Source organism: Elgaria multicarinata, chromosome 11 (genome assembly GCF_023053635.1).
Source record: "Elgaria multicarinata webbii isolate HBS135686 ecotype San Diego chromosome 11, rElgMul1.1.pri, whole genome shotgun sequence".
NCBI lineage: Eukaryota > Metazoa > Chordata > Lepidosauria > Squamata > Anguidae > Elgaria > Elgaria multicarinata.
Window position 1 is genome coordinate 3,013,725 of NC_086181.1, and position 23,929 is coordinate 3,037,653.

At 44.8% G+C, this 23,929-nt stretch overlaps 2 protein-coding genes across 2 annotated transcripts in view; both read right to left on the reverse strand.

The window, feature by feature from the left end:
- Positions 1-145: 145 nt before the first annotated feature.
- LOC134406382 (melanoregulin-like) lies at positions 146-7,787 on the reverse strand. The gene is made up of 5 exons (XM_063137774.1): positions 7,598-7,787; positions 6,723-6,882; positions 4,908-4,998; positions 2,922-3,088; positions 146-457 (listed from the first exon to the last, which is right to left on the reverse strand). Exons 1-5 carry the CDS (start codon positions 7,672-7,674, stop codon positions 260-262), a joined length of 693 nt encoding a protein of 230 aa, XP_062993844.1. The 5' UTR covers positions 7,675-7,787; the 3' UTR covers positions 146-259.
- A 3,621-nt stretch (positions 7,788-11,408) lies between these two features.
- The window catches only part of STARD3 (StAR related lipid transfer domain containing 3), a 43,905-nt gene continuing 31,384 nt past the window's right edge, over positions 11,409-23,929 (reverse strand). The window contains exons 10-15 of the mRNA XM_063137354.1: positions 23,389-23,451; positions 22,713-22,808; positions 20,992-21,071; positions 20,809-20,913; positions 15,621-15,714; positions 11,409-13,821 (exon numbers count right to left, since the gene is read on the reverse strand). Of these exons, the coding sequence (XP_062993424.1) occupies positions 13,717-13,821; positions 15,621-15,714; positions 20,809-20,913; positions 20,992-21,071; positions 22,713-22,808; positions 23,389-23,451 (543 nt within the window). The 3' untranslated portion in view covers positions 11,409-13,716. The remainder of the gene's footprint in view (positions 13,822-15,620; positions 15,715-20,808; positions 20,914-20,991; positions 21,072-22,712; positions 22,809-23,388; positions 23,452-23,929) is intronic.

The window sequence follows — 23,929 nt, forward strand, 5'->3', positions numbered from 1 at the left end:
CCTAGGCAGGCTGGCCAACAGGCAATGGAAAACAACGTGCTTCCCTCCCCTCCCCGCTGCCCCTGCAGGTAACTCACTGTCTGCCAAAAGTGGAATCCTATCAGGTGTCTGAATCATGCAAATTAACTTAACTTCTAGTCTTTCAGAGCCCTGCATAGATCCACTGCATGTGTTCGTCCATCCGAAGGCTGCGTTGGTGTCACTCCATGGTGCCTACCACGGCTTCTTCCTCAACTTCCTCCTTCTCCATCTCTAACATTTATTCTTCTTCCACATCTGTGACTTCATCTTCTTCTGCTTCTTCATCAGCTTCACCACTCCGTTTGACTAAGACTGGACCTGAGGTAGTAGGCCCTCCATCACTGGAACATGTGATGTCTTCATCTTCCTCCACAGGGTAAAAGTGACGAGCAGCTGACAGGAAGTCATCTCCTACATCTAGAAGAAGAAGCCTGTCCTGGGATTGGGATGTGCGGTGAGGTGACAAAAAACATGGTGATAGTAGAGCTGGCCAAAGACACTCAGGCAGAGAATCCAAATGGCCCTCACCCCCAACCAGCATAAAACACTACACCTGGTTACATTCAACCTCACGAAGTACCCTGTGATAGGGCGATTCCTGGGTGGATACAGTGAAGGAAAGGGAGATCCTGAGGTCACTTTTAAAAACACTCAGCAAATTCCCCTAAATTCTGGGAGGACCGAAATACTTCAAGGAACCCCACATAACTGGGGAAAGTGCCAAATCCGTAGTGTTGTGGGTCTGGTGGGAGTGTGAAATTAACCTCTTAGACACAAGCTTCTGATAATAAACAGTAAATTTTGCTTTATTAAGGAAATCAGATACAAGCTTTCAGGGGATGAAAACAAGACAAAAAACCCTCTTAGTTTAAAATTCTGCCTGGCTCACTGGTGTTTCTGGGCCAGGAGACACCAGTCCTTAGGGCTCGCATAGCCACTTAGGAATCCAAAAAGAAAAAAACAGGCAATGCATCAGCCAGAGATGGGACAAAAGAGACACCAATTGGCAAAGGATGGGCATATACTAATGTATAGATGCACATTTAGAGATAGACTGTAATTTAAATAATAACACAGAATACGACCAAATGACCCCATGTGCTGTCCAGACTGGCACTGCTCAAGGCTCTTGCTAATCATGTTTATGGTCCTACATCTTTAAACTGGAACTTGGAGTGGGCAGCCTTTCATAGAGGACTGCCCCCTGTAGAGTAAGATGGCCCTGCCCCACAGGGCCACCCTAGACCAACTTTAAAGATGAAATGGTTTCTGGCACACTTTGCAAGCGGGGGGGGGGGGGAGGGAAAGAGCGAGACACTCTGTTTCCCATAAGACCCTGGGGCGGTCCTTTTCCAAAGGAGCCCAAAGGAGCCCATTGGCTAAATGAGCAAACGCCATCTCTTTATCGCCATAAACTAAAAAGGGAAACGAAGGACACAATTTCCACAGGAAATCAGACTACTTTGGGGTGAAGGGTCCAGGCATGACCTCCACTGACAATCCCAGAATACTTATCACCACTTCACTAAGAGGGCAACAAAAGGAAAGTATTTGGAGGGGTTGTTAGACTCCCAGTTTGCAGAGAGGCATGCTATTTGAAATAAAGCCAAGTTCAAAGTGCCTGAACAGGCCTCAAAAATGGGGGCAGCATTTTACATGGTTTCTCAGAAGAGGGGTAGGGAGAAAATTGCTGAGCCCTGGGGCAGCGTGGTGTGGTGACCGTGCCTTTTAGTGGGGTTTTTCATTAGTTTAATGCCACTGACAGTAGCAACAGCTGTATTATCAGTGGCTATATTTCTAGCAAGGCGCTGTGGGAGGGAACATAGCAGCCACTGATAGCAAAGCTATCACTATTTGTGGCAGTGGCCATGCCGAATTTTACGCCCCTCCCTGAAAGCCAGTGCTGATTGTGCCACATGTCCAAGAAAGCCCTCCACCCCTTAATGTTTCAGCAATCCCCCCATGTGTTTTCTTTGCCCTGATATTTTCCATGACTCCACCCTAACACAACCCCATTTACAATTTGAAACTAGGCTGAGGGGGCTTCCAAAATTAAGGGTTTGGGACCCAGGAGGTGGTATAGGCCTAATTTCCATGGTTATTTATAGGGTGATGTTGGGATGACAGAGCAATGGTGAGTCATGTTAAGGCCACACAAAAGGTTTCCCAAGACTTGTCCGCATCACACAACAGCAGAAATGTGGAAGGAAAGGCACCATAAGTCAATCGCAAAGGAGGAGGCCAACTCCGGTGCTCAGGACAGGAGTAAATTTATTATGCTCTACGCATTTCGGAGGGATTACCTCCTTCTTCAGGAGTTGTTTTTTCTTTTTGAATTTCCTGGTCTCCAAGAACAATAATTTTCAATGGATTTCAATGGCAACAGCGCCCTCTAGTGGGCAATTTATAGTGCAACCTCAGAAGACTCGGATTAAAACAGTTTTTTTTTGTTGCTCTAAAACAGAAAAAGAGTGGGAGGTGCATGGAAGAAAAACATCGCCGTCAAAAGGACCAGTGAAAAACCGTGAGTGGCCAGTAATGAGCGTGCAATAAAACTCTCGCCTGATGACGCTCATAAAGCCAGGTGGCACATTAAAAGGAGACAACACACAAAGTCCTCCCAACATTAGATATAGGCCTTAGCTAGACCTAAGGTTGATCCCAGGATCATCCCGGGGTCATCCCTGTTCATGTAAATGACACACAGGGAGGGACGACCCCGGGATAAACCTTAGGTCTAGCAAAGGCCATAGTTGTGTGACCACCCTTAAGCTCCCATTTGCACATTTACCTGGAAGAGCTTGCTTGCTCCTATGGGTAAATGTTAACAGCTTATATCCACCTGCTTATGTATCATGCAAACAACACATCCCCTAAGGGGAGTTTTCGTCCCTACTCACAAGGACAAAGAGGTATCTCTCTGCTGGACCACCATGGGAACGGCCAAAAATGGTTGTCTGCTCAGCCAGGGCATTGAGGAGCCTTCGGGCCTCTTGAGGATTGCGAAGGGATTCATATGCGATGCTGGAGGTCACAGTGAGGAGCCCGTCTGCTTCAGTTCTGAATCCTAGATTGGGAAGAGAATCCTTTTTCCTCATGTCCATTCAGAACACTAACTTAGTAAATGCTCGTCCACCATGTTACTTATTCACGGCCGAATAACCAAAGTTTCTGGGTTAAGATACAGTTTAAAACAAGAAAACAGTGCAGCATAAAAATGGCAGCAACAAGAGAATAAAAGCCCAATACAAAGACTCTAAAGCAATACTAAAAGTATTGCAATAAATCTCAGAAAATTCTAAAAGTTTACGTATTCAAGAATTAAAGTATAAATGTGTTGAAGGCCTGGGGAAATAAAAAGGGCCTCCACCTATCCTCAGGTGAGCATCTGGGAAGAGAACTTTCTGCAATCACTGAGAAGGCCCTTTTACCAGTCGCCAAATGCTGCACCTCACCTGATGGGTGTACCAGAGAAGGGGCAAGAAAGATGATGGGGCTGTTTGCACAACATGCTAAGCCATACTCAGTGGCTGAATGTGGGTTGTTGCTGAACTGTGGGTCGCTTGTTGAACCGTGTGTTAGCGTGTTGTCTGAATCCAGGACATTTCCCACAGGGTTTCTTGTTAACTAAGCAGCGTGGCTTGATAGCGACCCTGAACACTCCAACAACAAATCATGCTTTCTTAAGGTGTCTTGTTTGAGGAAAATAAGCCACACTGCATGGTTAACAGGCCAGCAGGCTAACACAAGCAACCCACAAGCAACCCACACTCAACCACTGAATGTGGGTCAGCGTGTTGTGCAAACCCAGTCGATAGCAAAGTCTGGGTAAGTATATGAGAGGATGTAAAACCATGTAATCTGGTCCCAAGCTGTATAGGAAGATCAAAAACTTTGAAATGGGCGAGGAAAGAGACTGGAAGTGAGCTTACAACACCCTGGTGTAATATGACTGAATTGTCCATTCCTAGTTAACCATCTCGTCCCCTAATTTGGACTAGCAGAAGTTTCCAGACCATTGACAGACCCTCCTACTAAACATTGCCATAATCCAAAACAGGAGATCACCAGAGCATGGTTAATGGATAAAACCATCCCTTCAAAGGCCAACAGAGACAAGGTTCCACTATTTCTTCCTCATGGAGCCCAAAGTCAAGCATCAGTCTTGAAGCTGTGAAGCTTGTTCTGGGTTTGTCTCTCCAGAAATAGCTACAGCACTGTCACCACTCTTTTGAGAAGCTAAGTTAACTGTTTTCGTGTATGATCAAAGGAAAATCCTGCATGGAACATGGTAGTCCAATGCACAATCTGGATTCTCAAACATATCAATCAAGCCTTCGCATGTGGCAGAAATACCTTAAAATATGCCTCTACCAGCTCCAAACTGATCTTCCTCTTCATTCACAGTAATTGCACAGTCGAGCAATTCATTGACAATTTCATTAATTTTCAACATGCCACTCTATAGCTAGGATGCTTATAGATATTCAATGACATCACAGCAGCTCAGCCAATGGCTTGGAATGAAAGCAACTTTGCAGCTGACCTCAGTTTGTTCTTAACATGCATTACTAGAACATCAGAAACACTTTTTTTTTTTTAACATTCTACTTTATAAGTTTTTTAAAAATTTCTTCAGAACAGAGAAGTTCAAGCCTAGATATCACAAACCTGTTAGGGAGCACATTTATCTTTCTATCACTATTCTAGTTTAGATTCCCTTTCCAATATTAGATACCTTTCTTCAAAACTAAATTTTGGTAATAACAGCTATTATAATACTATCTGCTTTGCCAGATATTTCTGGGAACCGTTGGAGAGAGCTAGAATAAATACAATTTTAACGACACTGGTAATACTCAATCTGCAGTCGAAAGGAATCATACCTAAGACTTCCAAGACTTGCTTCCATCGGTCCTTCACCTTCCTACGGACCTGTCGATGGGCAATGATGTCAAAGCTCAAACGTCGGTAGCTCTATGTCAGGATAAGAAAGAACATAAGAACAATGACCCAGTGAGCTAGGATTATGAGCAAAATGCACTTCATTATGATGGGCAAGGAGTGTGTGTGGAGGAAAGGCCTACATATTACAAGGGCCCTGGAGAAGGTGCTGTGTGCATGCATGTGCATATATGCACAGAACATGTTCCACTTCCATCTGCCAACATTCTGTGGCTGGCTCTGATCCTACAATACTAATTTGTGACTGCTAAGCCTCAGCCATTTCCCACTCTCTCAAGCAAGTGTTAGGGGCAGAAAGTTGGAGAATGCCTACGGCCTAATCCTTTACCATGGAATAACAGAAATAAGGTTTAACATTCCCTGCACCCTGCAACCCTATCCAGGTAAAGACAAGCCCCCTCTGCACATCTAACTTGTGCTAAGCTTTTCCAGAGGATAAGACTGGTTGGATCAAAAGAGAAGGAAGGAAGGAAGGGAGGGAGGGAGGGAGGGATAATTTATTGTGCCCAATGGATCAAGGAATTCACTTCTGGCATGAAAGAAAAGTCCTTCATTGCAAACAGATCCAAGCTGAAGGATGATTTGTTGGGAAATGTGAAGACTGAGCGCCAATTCCAAATCTGAGATGGATGTCCTGTGAGCCAGTCAGCCACTTTGTTGGAGATCCCTATCAGATGTTCTGCTTTTGTGGACAGGAGGTGAAGCTCAGCCCATGAGAGGAGTCGGTGTGCTTCCATGCTGAGGGACTGGATAGTCTTCCCCTGCTTGTTTATGTACACCTTTCCCAACAGGTTGTCTGTTTTTCCCCTTGGATTTTCCCCTTGGATGCTGTTGCAGCCACTTGATGTGCTGTGAAGAGCGGCCTGGACTAATGCTAGAATATCCTGGGTGCTGGGGCCTATTGCCGCCACAATGCTGGTGGGAATCTCTGCCAGGAATTGGGAGGGCTGCCCCTTCTGATGGGCTTAAGGCGCAGTTGGTCCGGGCCTTCTATATCGCCTCATCTCCCTTTCCCAAGACAACCTTATCCTAGCTGGACATATTGGAAGGGGGGCAGCAAGGGAGTGCGTGTGCGTGTGCGTCATTCCACGGTGTGTGGAAAGAGGCTACAAGGAAAAGTCATTAAGATGTGCTTATGCAGTTAGCTGCTCCAGCCACACTCAGCTGCTCTATTTGCTAGACAAAGTTGTTCTGGGAAGCAGGACGACTCCTTCTGCTGGAGAGACAATTTAAGATGTGGCCTCTGCTTATGTGCTCCAGGAAAAGGCACCATCCCAAGGTGGAGAATGTCCTCTGTGGAACTCAGGAGAAGCAGCACCTCAACCAGAAGCACAATGCTAACCGTATGTGGGCAAATTTTGTACGATTTAGTTCTCTTCCATGCAATAATGAGCCTCGTGTGGCGCAGAGCGGTAAAGCAGCAGTTACTGCAGCCGAAACTCTCCCCACGGCCTGAGTTCTATCCCAGCGGAAGCTGGTTTCAGGCAGCCGGCTCGGGTCGACTCAGCCTTCCATCCTCCCGAGGTCGATAAAATGAGTACCCAGTTAGCTGGGGGAAAGGTAATACTGGCCGGGGAAGGCAACGGCAAACCACCCCGCTATAAGGCCTGCCAAGAAAACGTCAGCGAAAGCTGGCGTCCCTCCAAGAGTCAGTAATAACTCAGTGCTTGCACGAGAGGTTCCTTTCCTTTCCTTTCCTTCCATGCAATAATGTTCCATGCTCATAGATTGCTTACCTCGGATCCCCGGCGCATTTTTGCCCTCTTCTGCAGCAGCATGTAGAGCTCATGATCATCGTCCCGCTCCATGTGGGTGCTGTCCACAGGTTCATTCCACAAGTTAGCAGCCTCTGATCGCCGGCGTTTCTGCAACTTGTTGAAATACTGAAGTGTGTCACTGCAGCAGAAATATGGAAACATTCCTCAGCTGCTGCTCTCCAAACTGGGACTGCAGACCAAAGCCTAGCTCTCACTAAGTGTTAAAGCCATATCTAGGACCAGACTGTACCACTTTGGATCGCATGAAACAAATTGAACACAATATACATTATTTTTTAGAAAGTAGCAAAATTGTAAAAGCAAAGTTGGAAACATTTCTTTTATGCCAATACCAAACTCATTCTCTGAGCATGGACCTTTCTGAAGTCAAAACAGCATGGGGAGGTGCACTTGTGCAAGCTGCAAGCCACTCCAAGAAGTATTGGGAAGTGTGAAGAACCCCAAAATAACCCAATGAGGACAGAGCATGCTCAGCAGGTACAAAATGTTGGCTCAGTGCTGGAGGATGGGAGAGAATGGAGTGGAGCATCCTCTAAGGCAGCACTGGTTGGTTGGCACCCTAAAACTGCAGCACCCCCACCCAGCAAGGTTTTGTCCCACAGGGCTCACTTGCTTGGAGTACAAACTGCTCACCTCCTTTTCCTCCCACATCCAGAGCCTCTGCAAACGTCAATCCTAGAATGTCACTTTGAAATCAGAACGTGCTAATGTGAATTTTATGCAAATATATGCTATTGCATAACCTTTTTTTCTTTTCTCTTTTGACAGAATCCGGGGGAACTTGAGACTTTTAAACGGAAAAAAAAATGATGCTAATTCGTTGAAACACATACCCAAAGATCAATGGATTCTTCTCCAGTTCTGCTTCTCTATGGCAACAGCAGCAGCAAACTTTGTACCAGAAATCCATCTCTCACTCTCTTGCAAACGTTGCAGGCATTAAGAAGTGCCTGTGACCAGCATACCAAAATGTAACAAAAATAGGAGAAAAACTGATGGGGCAGATGTTAGCTCATGTGGCAATGGAACTATGCCTGAAAAGAGGCAAAGGAGTTTAAAATTCTCTTTAAATATTATCTGCAAGTCATAAGTCGTGATCATGTGAGATCTTTTCCCCATAGCTCAAGGCCTTTAAACAAAACACAGAGCCTAAAATAGTGTATTGTAGCTTTGTTGTCTATATAGAATGAAAAGTGGGTTTGTTTTTGCATTTTCCTCAAGAAAGAGACCACAGGATTAGAGGCAAATTGTGAGGTACTGCATAATCCCATAAAGGCAAAGGAACAAGCACGTTGAAAGGCAAAGGAGGCAGAACAGAACCAAGTCTTTTTTCCATTAGCCACTGGATGATTTACAGATTCGGCACATAAAAATAACCTTTTATAAGCCAAGCAACTCAGGGTGGCGTAAACAGAGCTGGCCCATTTAATCCCCACAACCACCTTGTCAGGTTGGTTGGTAGGCCAAGAGGGTAGGCGGCTCAAAGCCATTGAAAGAGCTTCATTGCTGAGGATAATCTTTGAGCCTGGCATCTCCATACTAAACTGGGTCTTAGTGGAGGCTCCCATCCCAAGTGACAGTCTGCAGCTGGGATGGTAAAGAATCCTCTTCCTTGCAGGGCAGGGGCGTTGCTAGGTTCTTAAAAGATTGGGAACACAGGCCCAGAACACAAATTAGCATCTTCCTATCAAGTTGAAGCAGGGAGAGGGGAGTCAGTGCACGCCTCTAACATATGTATGGTGTGTTTATATAGATGTATACATATATTAGAGGTGTGCACTGACTCCCCCCCACCCCACCCGCTGCCCCTTCAACTTAGACCCCAATTTCAGCAGTTTGGAAAGGAAGACCCAGGACAGAGGAGCGAAGAAGTAGTAAAGAAGAATGGTGACTGGAAATGAAGGAGGGGGGAGAGAAAGGGCTTTTTCCTATCTCTCTTCTCTCATCTCACACTATTGCCCCGCTCGTGCTCTTCGCTCCTCTGATGCCATGTTTCTCGCCTGCCCAAGGGTCTCTACTTCCCTTGCTCGGCTTCGTCCATTTTCTTCTGCTGCCCCTTATGCCTGGAACGCTCTTCCAGAACATTTGAGAACTACAAGTTCAACCGCAGCTTTTAAAGCTCAGCTAAAAACTTTTTTTTCCTATAGCTTTTAAAACTTGATTTTGTTCTGACTTTATACTGTTAGTTTTACCCTACCCAGTGCCTGTTTGCATTCTCTTCCCCTCCTTATTGTTTTATTATGATTTTATTAGAATGTAAGCCTATGCGGCAGAGTCTTGCTATTTACTGTTTTACTCTGTACAGCACCATGTACATTGATGGTGCTATATAAATAAATAAATAATAATAATAATAATATTTATTTTTTAAAAATCTGTAAAACCTATTCACAAGCCCCAGCACTTTCTGGATCATGATGTCACCTAACCCTAACCCCCCCCCTTTGGTATAATCTGATGCCTACAGCTATTTAGGAAAAGGTTCCAGTTTGGGGCAGTTATATCAGATGCTGTGTGAAATACCAGTTTTTCACATGGAGCTGTTCCTGCCCTTCTGTCTTCAAAACTTCATTGCAAGCAAGCTCCCCACAGTGGGTATGTAAGAGCATAAGAGAAAGAGAGGGGAAAACAATGAGCAGACAGTGGAAAGAAAGGTGGCAGCCGTTCCTCTAGTTTAAAAGGCAGGTGCACTGGCTTTTGGTCTGCTAAGGGAGCACTCCTAAGGCCACCTGAGTAACAGCAAGACTGCTGAGCTCAAAGGGAAGAAGCAGACTTGTATTAAGACAGATGATGGCAATTGGGTCTGCTCAGAAGATCTAGGGCCTGTCTGTGCCCAGGTGGGCGTACTAATAATGTGCTGCTTTTAATAATGTATTAGTTTTAAATGTTCTAATCAGTTACGTGTATTTTATGGTGTTTGCATTTGTGTAGTGCCCTGCCTTGATCCAGAGGGAGAGGCGGGTAACAAATATATTATTAATTAGTATTACTACTACTACTCATCCTAACAACACTCCTGTTGCAGGGTTTCAAGAAAAGATAAAAGATGCTGAGCTTCAGCAGCAGAAAGGGTTTAGGCTTACTGGGCAAGTCAAGGTTTTGCTGCCTGAGCCTGAGGCAGAGAAGCAAATGGCATCTGCCCCCACCCTCCGAAGTCAAGGGGCGTAATACGCAAGGCCTATTAAATTGTAAGTACAGACAGAGAGGCCTGCTGCTGCATCAGGCCAAGGGTCCATCTAGTCCAGGATTCTGGTCACACAGTGGCCTGTTGGAAACCCAGAAGTAGGTCATGAGTTCTATAGGAACTTCCTGCTCATGATTCCAAGCAACTGGTGTACACAGGCATATTGCCTCTGATACTGGAGGTAGGTAGTAGCCATTGGTAGCCTGATTCTCCATCAATTTCTCCATATCACGTATAATTTTGTAAATCTGTCATGTCTCCCCTTACTCTCCCTTTTTTCTAAACTAAGAAGTCCCAGACATTGTAACCGTTTCACATGGGAGAGTTTCTACAGCCGCTTGATCGTTTTGGTCACCTTTTTCAGGACCTTTTCCAATTCTACAATACCCTTTTTTTGGACACAATGATCAGAACTGTACAAAGTATGGCTCTTCAATAGATTTGTAGTATATTGGCGAGGATGACCATATGGAAAGGAGGACAGGGCTCTTGTATCTTTAACAGTTGTACAGAAAAGGGAATTTCAGCAGGTGTCATTTAAATGCATGCAGCAACTGGATGAAATTTCCTCATTACAACAGTTAAAGCTGCAGGAGTTGTACTAGAGTGACGAGATACAAAAGAGGGCAATAAGCTATAAAATGACAACTTGCTGTCCTCTTGTGACATCCAAGATCACATAGGCAGGTGCCACCATTTTCACACATGCCCTTCTCTCGTCCTCTCCCCAACCCTTTTATTTCCCATCTTTACCTCTGCTATAGATTCATAATGTGATCTTGGGAAATTTCTCTTAACTGTGGCTCCCCCCACCCACCCACAAAAAAAATACTATGATGGGTTGTGTTAAACACGCACACATACACACAAACCCAAAACCCTGCTCAAAGGTCTACTTGCATGACTTCTCCACTGGAATTTGCCATCTGTAAAATCGGAAGAGTAACCTGCTGCACAGAGAGCCGTCATGCTTGTTGTTCTTGCTGGAACAGGCTGAGTCTTACAGCACCTTAAAGACAAGCCCATTTATTATGGCATGAACTTTTACGGACTGCAGTCCACAAAAGCTTGTGCCATAATGACTATGTTAGACTTTAAAGTGCCACAAGACCCCTTGTTGTTTCTGCCGCACGACGTTGCTCCCAGGGCAATACAATACTGCACTTCAAAACTCCTAGGGCTGCTTGCCAGAGAGCAAGTCCCAATAAACACATATGTCACATGGACTTGTGAGAAAACAGGCTTAGGGTGGTGTTGTGGAGTGCCATCAACTATATCGACAGAGGAGCAGGAGCCGGTCTGAAGAGCAGGGTCTGCAGGGAAGGTACAATAGCTGTTTCCACACCTGGGTATCTTATGAGTGGGCAGGTGGGTGGATTCATGTTTTACTGAATAGAGACTGGAAGGTGAAGGAAGGGACAGCCCATGCTAGACGGAAAGACACACTAAGCTGAGGGAGGTTTTGTCATTAGATTTTATTAGATTTAAGTCATGAAGATTCAATGCAAAAGGCATATATGTGTTATTCAAGTGGCTTTTTAAATGAGGCGTGGAGGTCCACTCCCCATGCACATGTAAAAGGAAATCATTCTGTGCATAAGATTCATAAAGTCTGCAAGTCTCTCTTCACATTCCATACGGAACACTTATGAACAATCCAAGGCGCTTTGGGGTCTCCTGCTAATCTCTCAGGCTGGCATAAAATATCAAATAGCTTAAGGGGCAAATTCTCTGAAGAGCAAGCCTCAAAAAAGTCTCTTTTCCATTCCTGGAAGTCCATCATCATTTCTGGCCAGTGAACTGTACAGCTTCCACTGCAGTGCACCAGGCTTCCAGTATGCCCCACCCATTCTGACCAAGGTATCAAATGGGGGTGGGGTCTGTGCTGGCTACAAGCTCCACCTGCTACACAAGATGCAATGACAAGAACGCATAGAAATTGCAAGGGAAGGAGCTTACTGAAAAGAGAGGGAGAGGAAGGCGTCTACAGAGTGAGGAGTCTCAAGTGCTGAAAAACAGGATTGGCCCGAAAGGCTACAAGAAAAGTTTTGGCAGTCATGCCAATAGCCCCATTGTTGAGTAAGCTAGGTATACAGGTTCTTCATGCAAGAAACCCAATGTGGAATAGTTTTGAACAGAGTTAGAAAGCAAGTTGCATGATTGATTAGTCCAATTCAGATTCCGAAGCCTTAAAAATGCATGAATCACTTAAGGAGTCATCTCCCACCTATGGAAATGAACTGCAGGAGTTACGCCATTTGGGAGAGGGGGCACAGGTATTGATCTACCTTAAGGCTGCAATTCTCCACACAGCTGCTTCTTCAAAAAACAAAAACTGAGCATCTAATTACAGTAACTGGAGAATCGTAGCAGCAAACAGGCTTTAACCCAAACACTTTGAACAATGGCAGATACTGAGGCCAAGAATTGGAGACACTGCGGATAAGTTGCATTTCAGAAGTCCAGTCTGGTGAAGGTGGCGGGGCGCAGGGGTATCACTCCACAGCTAGTTATGAGACAGGTAAAACCCTGCCACGGCTTTTTTGTCACTGTATTTCTGTTATGCAAAAGATACAACATGGGGTATCTTTTGCTTGTTTCAAGCTGCTCCAACAGCACAGCAGCTCTCTCACGGTGTAAACCTGCCGTTCTTAACCCAGCCATTGCTTCCTGCTCTACCCACAATGAATCTTCCCTCTGCCAATCCCTGCCTTTGTTCACGTGTAGATCTAGAAGATCAGGAATATTGCACTTACATCAGCCTTCCCCAGCGTGGTGCCCTCCAAATATATTGGACCACTTCACAACATCCAAACCAGTTCTCCACCTCTGTACGAAAAATGTTCAATTACCAACATTTTCAGTCTACTCCAGTAGGACAAAAAAATCATAATCAAATCCAGGAAATGTCAGCCACTGTAGAAGGGTCAGTTCAGTCTCGCAGAGACAGACTTATTTCACAGTCTTTGTCACTCATGGGAGAAAGGAGGAAGTAGAAAAAAAGCACGATCAAACTGGGACAGTACTGCAATACTGTTGTGCACCATTGACGTCCAAGTACTTGACAGGTAGCAGAAGATTTCATCTCCTCTAGCCATCACCTCTTCGAGGACATGGCATTCAAATCCATGCATACACTCCAAGATGCAGCCTCAGCTATGCTGAGCACACAGCCCTCCAGGAAAGTGGGCAATGCCAGAATCTTGACACGGTAGTGGGTTGGAAAATTGTCTGGCTTAGCCTGCTGCATCACAGCCATGTCACCTCATGTGCAGGGTTATCTGATGATACTCTTCTAATCTGCTATGGAAGGCATTTGGATAAATTTAAGGACACACAGTAGTCTGAAACAATAGGACAAAAGACATACACATGGCTACAGAAGAAAGCACTTAGTAGATTCTGGAAGCTTGTTCATAAAGGAATTTGGCACACCTTGATCCAGAAAAGGCTCAAGTTCTAATAGCAACGTTAGCTTTGATCATCAGTGAGAGACCTGAAGAAACCACCTTAGTGCCTCTCTCCCATTTGTTCTGATTTGGGTCATCTGCTGTCACATCTCCCTTTTGCCATTTAATCATCTTCTTCAGCTCATTAATTATTTGACATCCTGAAGACACAGCAAAAGGCTCGTTAGCCTTATCCTGAAGGTCAGCTGTGAGATATGATCTCCCCCGACAGGTAAGAAGAAGAGACTCCAGTTCTTTGGACCTTGTTGAGTTCTGAGCACAATCAGAAGGCAACATCACAGCAAGGAGTTCTGAGAACTTATGACCTTGCGTTAACCTCCATAACCCGTTTGCGCAAGTGGAACACAAACTCTGTCATGGTGGCCCCCAAGCTTTGGTTGATGAGGTATCGGGGAAGCCGACCCTACAAGACAAAAAAAGGATAAAATTAGAGCAACAAACTTCGTCTTAACCTACATTATGGAGTTGCATTGGACCATCTATCCCAGCATTGGCTACAGTTCTCCAGAGCCTCAGGCAGAGAGAGGTCTTTCCCAGCCCTGCTACCCAACATCATTTCCATTGCTTGAGTGAACCTGGGCCCTTTTGCATGGGAAGCGTGTGCTCAGCTACCAAACTATGGGCCCCTCTTGTTAGGATGGGATGGCTGATCTCATCACAGAAACCAAGGAAGCTGCCTCAGACACAAATCAGACCATCAGTTCATCCAGCCCAGTATCTACATCAGTTGGCAGTGGCTCTCCAGAGTTTCATACAGGCGTTCCTCCTAAATCTATCTGGACATGTCCAGGATTGAACCTGGAACATTTTGCATGCAAAGCTCATGCTTGTACACTGTGCTATGGACTCTCCCCTGAAAACATAAGGCTAATTTAAACACAACGAAGCAAGGAACTGCAGGATTGTGCAATGCCTGAGTTTTGCTGGCCAGCATGGTATCTTTCACATGTTGATGCGTTGCCTCCTCATATAAAGTCTTTCCAATTCCTCCTCCTCTCCATTATGATTATGCCTCCAGAGTTCTTCTGGCAACAGCAGCTTCTGAAGCTACAAGGTAACTAAAAGTAGTAATCCTGTTGGTTTCAACCTGGGGGCCACCACCCACCCATTCCTCCTGAGTGTTCTCGGCCTGCCTCCCCTAGCCTGGTATCCCCCAAATGAGTTGGATTACAACTCCCATCACCCCAGCCAGTATGGGCCATGCTCATCTAGCCAGAGGCAGTACTGCTTGCATTTTTCATAGTGCTTGTAATAATGGATCCAACCCAATATTAATCGCTTCACAGTTCATACAGCACTCATGGTCAAAGTGCTTCACATAGGATCCAGTCTTAAAACAGCTCAAGGAAGTTAGGCCAGCAGTCCAGCGTTACTGGATGGAGCAAGTGGGGTGGGCAGAGACTGCTAGCAGCCTTGCCCAAGGCATCGCACAATTGCATGGCCAAAATGCAAACAAAGGACTTTCTAACTCGCAGCTTATACCTTCAAGGGCTTGGCCGTACCAGCTCTATGCCGATTCTATGGACGTTAAATTAACCCTATGCTGAGAACAAGGGAACAATTTGACATAGCTTGCATGAAATTAAATATCTGCAGAGTTTTCTTCAGTAACTGAATCCTTCTGAGGCCTGGGAAGACAACGTTTGGCTTTTCATTTCGTTTAGAAGAACGGCATTTAGCGAGGTGCATGTGAGTATGTACATATAAGTATCACAGAACAGTTCAATGAATAGTATCCCAGAAATGTCCCTGGATGATTTTTCTCTGCTGAATGTATTTCTTTTCTCTCATCAGGTCAAGGGTTTAATCCCCCAAACTGGGTACCCGTGCTAGTAAATCTAATTCATTTGCTTGACTTAGTCTTCTGGAAGAGGAGCAACTGTCCTCCGGCCTTGGATTGTTTAAAGCTACAAGCCCCATCTTGACATCCAGCTCTATACCATATTACTCACAGGGAGGATGAAGAGGCAGGTTAAGTAGATGCTGCTGCACCATAAAATCTAATCTAGGTCTCCATTCAGACACGAGGAAAAGCCTGATCAACAACTAGGGCCCGGTAGCTTCTAAAGGTTTCATTAGCTGTCTGTCGTCTTCTTGTTTTGAAAAACATGACAAAAGCAGAGCAGGAGAGAAATGGAACAGTTTGCAGTCCCAAGCCTGTTTGTCTCAACTGAAAATGCCAAAGGACAAAGTGTGTTTTACCTTGAGGTCTGTATTGAGTATCCAAATCAAGGTGCAGAGGTGCGGATTAGTGGGGCATCTCAGGGCAACAAAACCTCCTGGACCGTTCTCTGCTCTGGAAAACAGCAGGGGGGGAAATGTAACAGCACAAGCAGGCAAGAACTGTGGTTTAATGGCAGAGTAACTATTAGCTAGAAAAAATTAGCTGTCTTCCGAAAGAAATGTGCTCGAGGCAATGTACATTAAAGTCATGGAAACATCAAACACACACACTATTTCCCCTTCAGCTAAATATTCAAAATGTGTTTCTAATGACACAGTTTTAGAGGCACACACTAAGAGCTCAAGTTACCATCCCCTACTACTTAAACCACAGCACAGAGACAATCCTAGAGCAGAGGCCCTGCCGATATCTTTGCCTACAACTCCCACCAACCCTTGCCAGCATGGCCACTGTTGAGGCATGACGGAGTTGTCTAGAGGGCCACAAGTTGTCCAACCCTGCCCTAGAAGATCTCTCTAGAAGGAATGTTCCAAAAATGCTGTGACAAAGAAAAAGCTCCTCGGCCCAACCCTAATCGTGTTGGCCAAACCCAGGTGGCATGGCTTGTTGGAGAAGGAAAGGACCCTCAGATAATTCATGGCCTTTTGTTGGGTTACTTGACAGTTCTTACCCCTCCAACAAGCCATAATGCCTGGGTTTGGATGACACAGTAAGCCACACCTGGGCAGGAAATTAGGCAAACGGTGGCCAGTACTCACTGGGGCTTAAACAAGCCACCAGGACTCGTTTAAGCCATGGTGATGGTGCGAATCGGATCAGTGTAAGTCTCCAGCATTCTTTCAGCCAAGGGAAACTAAACCCACTAGTGTCACCCTCTGAACATCTCACCATGGGGAACAAGGGCCATAAAGTCTGCTCACTAAGAGCAGAAGAAAGAATAACGAAGCCTCCCCAAAGATAATTTTTGGAATGGAAGCAAGGGAAGAGATGTCAGACCCACCTGCCCTTGGTTTCAGAATCTGGACATTAGGTGCAGAAAGCCTGTTCTCAAACTTTTCTCAAGTATTTCAAATGTTAGAAATCCAATCTCCTCAAACAAGACAAAGAGACACTATATTTCATAGCGTGCTCTGGCGGGTGAAATGGACGCTGCCCTTCTCAAAGATTTTCCCAACAGCTAGGCAGACACTGAGCTAAAGGCCAATGGCTTTTTAATGCTATTACTCAGAAAAATGAAGGTGGTGAGCAAAGCCACCCTGGCTGGTCACCTGAGGCAGAGGCTCTGATAACAACAAAAAGGCCTTGTTGGGAGATGCTCAGGCAGGAGGCTTGCTCATCACAAGCCAATGGGAGCCAGAGACAGACTAGCCATTCAGGAAGTGGAGCCAGAGACAGACCAGCCATTCAGGAGAGATCTCAGAGAAAAACTGTTCTTGGTGGACACTCAGACACCCGTGACCTTGCCCAAAATCAAGGCTCATTGAGTGCTGGTCAGAACAAAACAAGAGGGTGTGCATGTATGTGTGTATACAAAAAGGACTCAGGAAGGTATTTTGAAACATGGCAGAGCTGTAAGAATTCAATTTGTTGTGTAATAAGAAGCTATGGGACACTGGCACATCATTTGAGTAGAATCATAGAATAGCAGAGTTGGAAGGGGCCTACAAGGCCATCTAGTCCAACCCCCTCCTGCTCGATGCAGGAATCCACCCTAAAGACTTCTACTGTTACTTTCTACTGTTAGTTTTTCCCTACCCTGTGCCTGCTTACCCTTCCCTGTACCTGTTGGCATTCTCTTCCCCTCCTTATTGTTTTACTATGATTTTATTAGATTGTAAGCCTATGCGGCAGAGTCTTGCTATTTACTGTTTTACTCTGTACAGCACCATGTACATTGATGGTGCTATATAAATAAATAATAATAATAATAATAATAATAAAGCATCCCTGACAGATGGTTCTCCAGCTGCCTCTTGAATGCCTCTAGTGTGGGAGAGCCCACAACCTCCCTAGGTAACTGATTCCATTGTCGTACTGCTCTAACAGTCAGGATGTTTTTCCAGATGTCCAGCCGGAATCTGGCTTCCTTTAACTTGAGCCCGTTATTCCGTGTCCTGCACTCTGGGAGGATCGAGAAGAGATCCTGGCCCTCCTCTGTGTGACAACCTTTTAAGTATTTGAAGAGTGCTATCATGTCTCCCCTCAATCTTCTCTTCTCCAAGCTAAACATGCCCAGTTCTTTCGGTCTCTCTTCATAGGGCTTTGTTTCTAGACCTCTGATCATCCTGGTTGCCCTCCTCTGAACACGCTCCAGCTTGTCTGCATCCTTCTTGAATTGTGGAGCCCAGAACTGGACACAATACTCTAGATGAGGCCTAACCAGGGCCGAATAGAGAGGAACCAGTACCTCACGTGATTTGGAAGCTATACTTCTATTAATGCAGCCCAAAATAGCATTGGCCTTTCTTGCAGCCGTATCGCACTGTTGGCTCATATTCAGCTTGCGATCTACAACAATTCCAAGATCCTTCTCGTTTGTAGTGTTGCTGAGCCAAGTATCTCCCATCTTGTAACTGTGTATTTGGTTTCTATTTCTTAGATGTAGAACTTGGCATTTATCCCTATTAAATTTCATTCTGTTGTTTTCAGCCCAGCACTCCAGCCTATCAAAATCACTTTGAAGTTTGTTTCTGTCTTCCAGGGTATTAGTTATCCCAACCAATTTTGTGTCATCACAAATTTGATAAGTGTTTTGCGCACCTCCTTGTCCAAATCATTAAAAATGTTGAAGAGCACTGGGCCCAGGACTGAGCCCTGTGGTACCCCACCTGTTACCTCCCCCCAGTTTGAGAAGGTACCATTGATAAGCACTCTTTGAATCCGATTCTGTAGCCAACTGTGAATCCACCTAATAGTTGTTCCATCTAGCCCACTTTTAGCAAGTTTGTTAATCAGAATGTCATGGGGCACTTCGTCAAAAGTTTTGCTGAAGTCAAGATATATTATGTCCACAGCATCCCCACAGTCCACAAGGGAGGTTATCTGATCAAGAAATGAGATCATATTAGTCTGACAGGATTTGTTCCTAACAAATCCATGTTGGCTCTAGTAATCACTGCATTGTTTTCAAGGTGCTTACAGATTGACTTCTTTATAAACTGTTCCAGAATTTTCCCAGGGATGGATGTCAGACTGACTGGTCTGTAGTTCCCAGGTTCCTCCCTTTTGCCCTTTTTGAAGATAGGGACAACGTTAGCCCTCCTCCAGTCACCCGGCACCTCACCCGTCTTCCATGATTTCACAAAGATAATCCACAGTGGCTCTGAGAGTTCTTCCGCTAGCTCCTTCATTACTCTAGGATGCAGTTCATTGTGCCCTGGAGATTTGAACTCATTCAAAGAAAGTAGGTGTTCCTTGACCATTTGTTTATCAACCTCAATCTGCAATCCTGCCCCTTCACCTTGTGCTTCACGGTCATAGACCCGCTTTTCGGAGAAGACTGATCCAAAGTAGGAATTGAGCACTTCAGCCTTTTCTTTGTCATGTTATCAATTTGCCATCCTCATTAAGCAGTTGAACCACCATTTCTGTCTGTCTTTTACTACTCACGTATCTGAAGCTTTTTATTGCTTTTAGCATCCCTTGCTAATCTCAGCTCATTCTCAGCTTTAGCCTTCCTGACGCCATTTCGGCACTTCTGTGCAACCTGTCTGTACTCTTCTTTTGTAGCCTGGTCTTCCTTCCATTTCCTATTTTGTTTTCAGGTCAGCTCTGAGCTTTTTGTGGAGCCACATTGGTTTCTTCTTTTGTCTTCTATCTTTTTTCTTTGTTAGAATTGTTTGTAAATGTGCCTTTAAAATTTCCTTTTTTAAATACTCCCACCCATCTTGCACTCCTTTTCTCATTAGGGTCACTTGCCATGGTACCTTCCTAATCATAGTTTTGAGTTTATTAAAATCAGCTTTCCTAATATCCAGAGTACATGTATGGCTACACTCAGCTTTTGCCTCCTTCATAATCAAGAATTCAAGTATGACGTGGTCACTTTCCCCCAGAGTTCCCGTAACTGCCACTTTATCCACTAAGTCATCCCTATTGGCCAATACCAAGTCAAGGATTGCTGATCCTCTAGTTCCTTCCTCCACTTTCTGTAGGAGAAAGTTATCACCCACACATGTCAGGAATTTCTTGGAAGGGCCGCTTTTGGCAGTATTTGTCTCCCAACAGATGTCAGGGTTATTGAAGTCCCCCCATCACTACTACATCGCACTTCCTTGAAACACTGGCAATTTGTTTCTCAAAAGTTTCATCCTCGTCTTCTCCTTGATTGGGTGGTCGGTAGTAGACTCCGATTATCATGTTTTTTTTTATTCCTTGCCCCGTTTATTTTAATCCAGATGCTCTCGATGGGGCTCCCAGTCTCATCCACCTATATTTCTGTGCAGGGATAAGTATTTTTGACACATAGTGCAACTCCGCCTCCCTTTCTATTTCTTCTGTTCTTTTTGAACAAGTTACTCCCTTCAATTGCTATATTCCAGTCATGGGAGTCATCCCACCAAGTTTCAGTTATACCTATCAAGTCGTATTTGCCTTCATGTAATAAGAGTTCAAGTTCGTTCTGTTTGTTTCCCATGCTCTGGGCATTAGTATACAGACATCGAAGACCATGTGTTTTATAGTCTGGCTTTGTTCCTACATTGTTGTGGACACTATTTTTGGGCACTATTGGAGCTGTTTTCTTTGTAGCTCTCTTTGTGGAGCTGTACTTTGCTTTGAAGTGAAACACTCCCAAGTTTCTTGCCCTCAAGATTGAAGAGAACGTAAGAGATTACCTTGATCTCCCCAAGTTTACCATGAACACCTTCTTAGCAATTTCAAGTTGTTGCGCAAATGGAACAAGACATCTGTGTAGAAAGGTGTTCTGGGTAGCTACACCATCACCCTGAAAAACTATTTTCCCTTGGAAGATCACCAAAACACAAGCTTAACCACCTTTCAGAAGCACGGTGAAACTTTTAATAAGCCAGAGCTATGCTGGAGGTAGATTTTTGTATTTGGGATTAACAATGTACTTCAAAATTTTCAAGTTAATCCATTTATAATCAAAACTGCACAAGACAGTGTATTGTGTGACATGTAAGACGATTTGAAAATGTGATACTTTCCAACAGTAACAGGGGGATTAACAGCTATTTTTTATACCTGACATATTTTGAAGTCGGAGGGCGTGAGCTGTGAACGGTTGCCATCCCTGATGAAATATACCGGTCTCTCCTTCTCTCAATCCGACGCACATTTACAAAGTCCCTGGAAACACAAATGAGACATTAACAACTCATTTAAAAAGAAAGAACTACTGAGGACTTTGGCCAAGTCAGGACTGACCTGGGTGAGACAACGCCGCCCGCGCCTCCAGCTGCCACATCATAGGATATCGATGTGTTATCGTCGACCCGTTGTAAAATCTGTTAAAAACAAAGAAGAACATTTCTCCCACCTCTGCTGACACAAGCCCGTTTAAACCACTTTCTGATATTGGTTGCTCCTTTACAGAATTCTAGCATGTAAGGAAGCCAGAGGATCTGATGGCCAATTTCCAGTATCTTCACAAAAACAATATCCAGGATTACACACAGGAATTGGTATTGGTTCAGGTTGATAGTGCGGGTGCCTAAGACCCTTCTAAGGCAGTCTTCCCCAATCTGGTGCCCTCCGGATGTGTTGGACTACATCATCCCCAGCCAGCACTCCAACACATCCGGAGGGCACCAGAACAGGAGCACTCTTACTGGCAAGAACTCATGGATGTAAAATGAAACGTATTTATTTTATTTATTTATTTATTTATTTATTACATTTTTATACCGCCCAATAGCTGAAGCTCTCTGGGCAGTTCACAAAAATTAAAACCATAATAAAACAACCAACAGATTACGTAAAAGCTGCACCAATTTTTAGTATTCCTAAACACTTTCCACATTTCAATTCCATTTCACCTAAATGTGCCACTTTTTACACTTCATACAAATCTCTCAAAGGCAGATACAGGAAGTAAAACTACAGTGTGGTACAGAAGTAGCAACTTATTCCTCCAACAGCGGCGCAGATGGTGTCAAACTCTGAAGTGGCAAAAGCAATCCAGTATTTACTCCTCCAGTTTCTGGGGATTTCAAGGAAGTAAACCGATGTCACCAAGACGGAATCCACTTCAGCCCAAATCCTCCTCCCTAACGTTTAACGTGCACAACAATTCGCAGCAATGGAAACAACACACAAACTTTGCAGTTTGGAGGCTAGGGGAGACCAAGAATCACTACTACCACAGGTAACTTTAGGGACAAGTCATTAGTAGATACAGGTTGCTGATGTGTGAACTATAGTTCTTTCAGTGGTCATTTGTGTATTCACGCAGAACTGTGGTGGGAACATCCTAGAGCTGAAAAGTTTTGGTGAGAGCCCAGCTCAGACCACTCATAGATATCCTCAGGTGTGGCTTCCGCCTTCCCTAGTTCCTTGAAACCGGATTCCAAAAGATGCTGAAGGAAGGAGGCACCTTGTGCATCGATAGAGGGCGGATGGTTGGGACTGACCAGCAGCTCTACAGGAGTCCAGAACTGTGAGCCTTCCACCCCTTCTGGCCTTCCTTATGCGACAAAAAGAAACCCTCATTAAGTCCGATGTTTTTTAAAACTTGGAATCACTGCTCTCTCCTGCTGTGTGCAGGAGACGCAGCGGCCTCAATCGGCCTCATGCTCGTTGTGTACTTCCTCTTTTGAAAGGGAAAGTAACTGAGGAACGAAAACACAGGTGGAGAAGCTAAGGTAGGGAGCGTGTTAACCCCCGGTGTGATGGAGCTTTCAGTCTCCTAATCTCCTCAGGAGACGTAATTCTATGCAATGCGCCCACTTTGGTGGTCAAAGAGGAACTGAGGAAAGCGGAAGCCTGCACCTAAGGATAACGAAGACAGCGGTGGGGGCTCTCACCAAAACACTCTTCAGAGCTCTAGAATGTTCCAACCAAGACGCTGTGCAGGTGCAGAGCCCATGTATGTGTACTTACAGAGACCACAAAGAAGTTACCAACCACTGTAGTTTGGAAACACTTACTTGACATGCTAACAAGGTTTTATTCCATAGCACCATCTTCTCAGGCTGGAGAATCATCTCCTGGTAGACTATCTCAGCAGAACACTGTAGAATCGCCTGCAGGTGAGGGAGAGTTCTTAAAGGGGGAATGCTTCAAAGAGGAAGGTGACATTAATGATAGCCAATGGAAACTGAGCAATGAGCTCTGGCAAGGTCACACACCCCACGCCAGCAGTCAATCATTTTCACTTAGAGGCACACCCTCCCTACTCCCAGCAAGAAAAGAAGTTTCATTTAAAGACTCTCAAACAATGGCTTTGATATGGCGTTTGAAAAATAGTAGGATTGTTTAGGGGAGTGAAATCAACATGCTTTCAGCCAAGTGGTTCATCTTAGGCGAAGTACGTAAGTGGATGATGAACTGGCTGCTAGAAGCAAATTAACTCCCCTAGAAGACGAACATCCACTCACAATATGGGTGGAGAAACATGCAACAGCCATCCCATCCATCCAGCTCCCTCACTTTCAGCCCTACAAAAAGTGTTTCTTCCAGAAGTTAGTTCCTGTCTGTCAATTCACACCCTCCACTTTTTAAACTTGGAAGGTGCAGGGCAGAGAGAAAAAGACAGCCATTTCTGTAAGCCATCCATTTGGGGAAAGGTCTGGTGGGAAGCGTAAAGTCATCAAGGCATTTTACCTTTAGGATGAAAATCTTGCCATGGAACGGCATTTCGAGGGAGTGAACTGTGTCACCAAACTCCTGCAAAAGAGATGTTGAAGGCACATGAGTTCCTCAGCTAAAAGGAAGGATTTCACTGCCTTGTGAAAACGTCTACGATTGTGTCACTTCCCCCTTCCCCTTTAATTCCTTTAATTGGACATAGCCTGTCCCATCCTCCCCAAAGCACCGAGTAGGAAAAACTATGCTAATGTTATGTCTGACACTGTTTCCAGAAGAAGTACGGCCTCAGGCTTTGGTTAGGGTCCACGAAAGACTACGCCCCACGAGAGGGGGAAGCCACCGAAAACACCTCTCTGCCTGCCCCTTTGCACGACCTAATTTGGCACACAGATGACGTGCCTGAAAGCATTCCTGGTTGATTTGAGAGGACGTGGAGTAAACCTGTTTAGATTATTTATCTAAACAGGTGCCGCTATTTAGATCACATCGGACTTTATTGTGGGAATTCTGAAGTAGTATTTGGTGCCAAGTGAATTCAAGAAAATTTTGCAAGCTC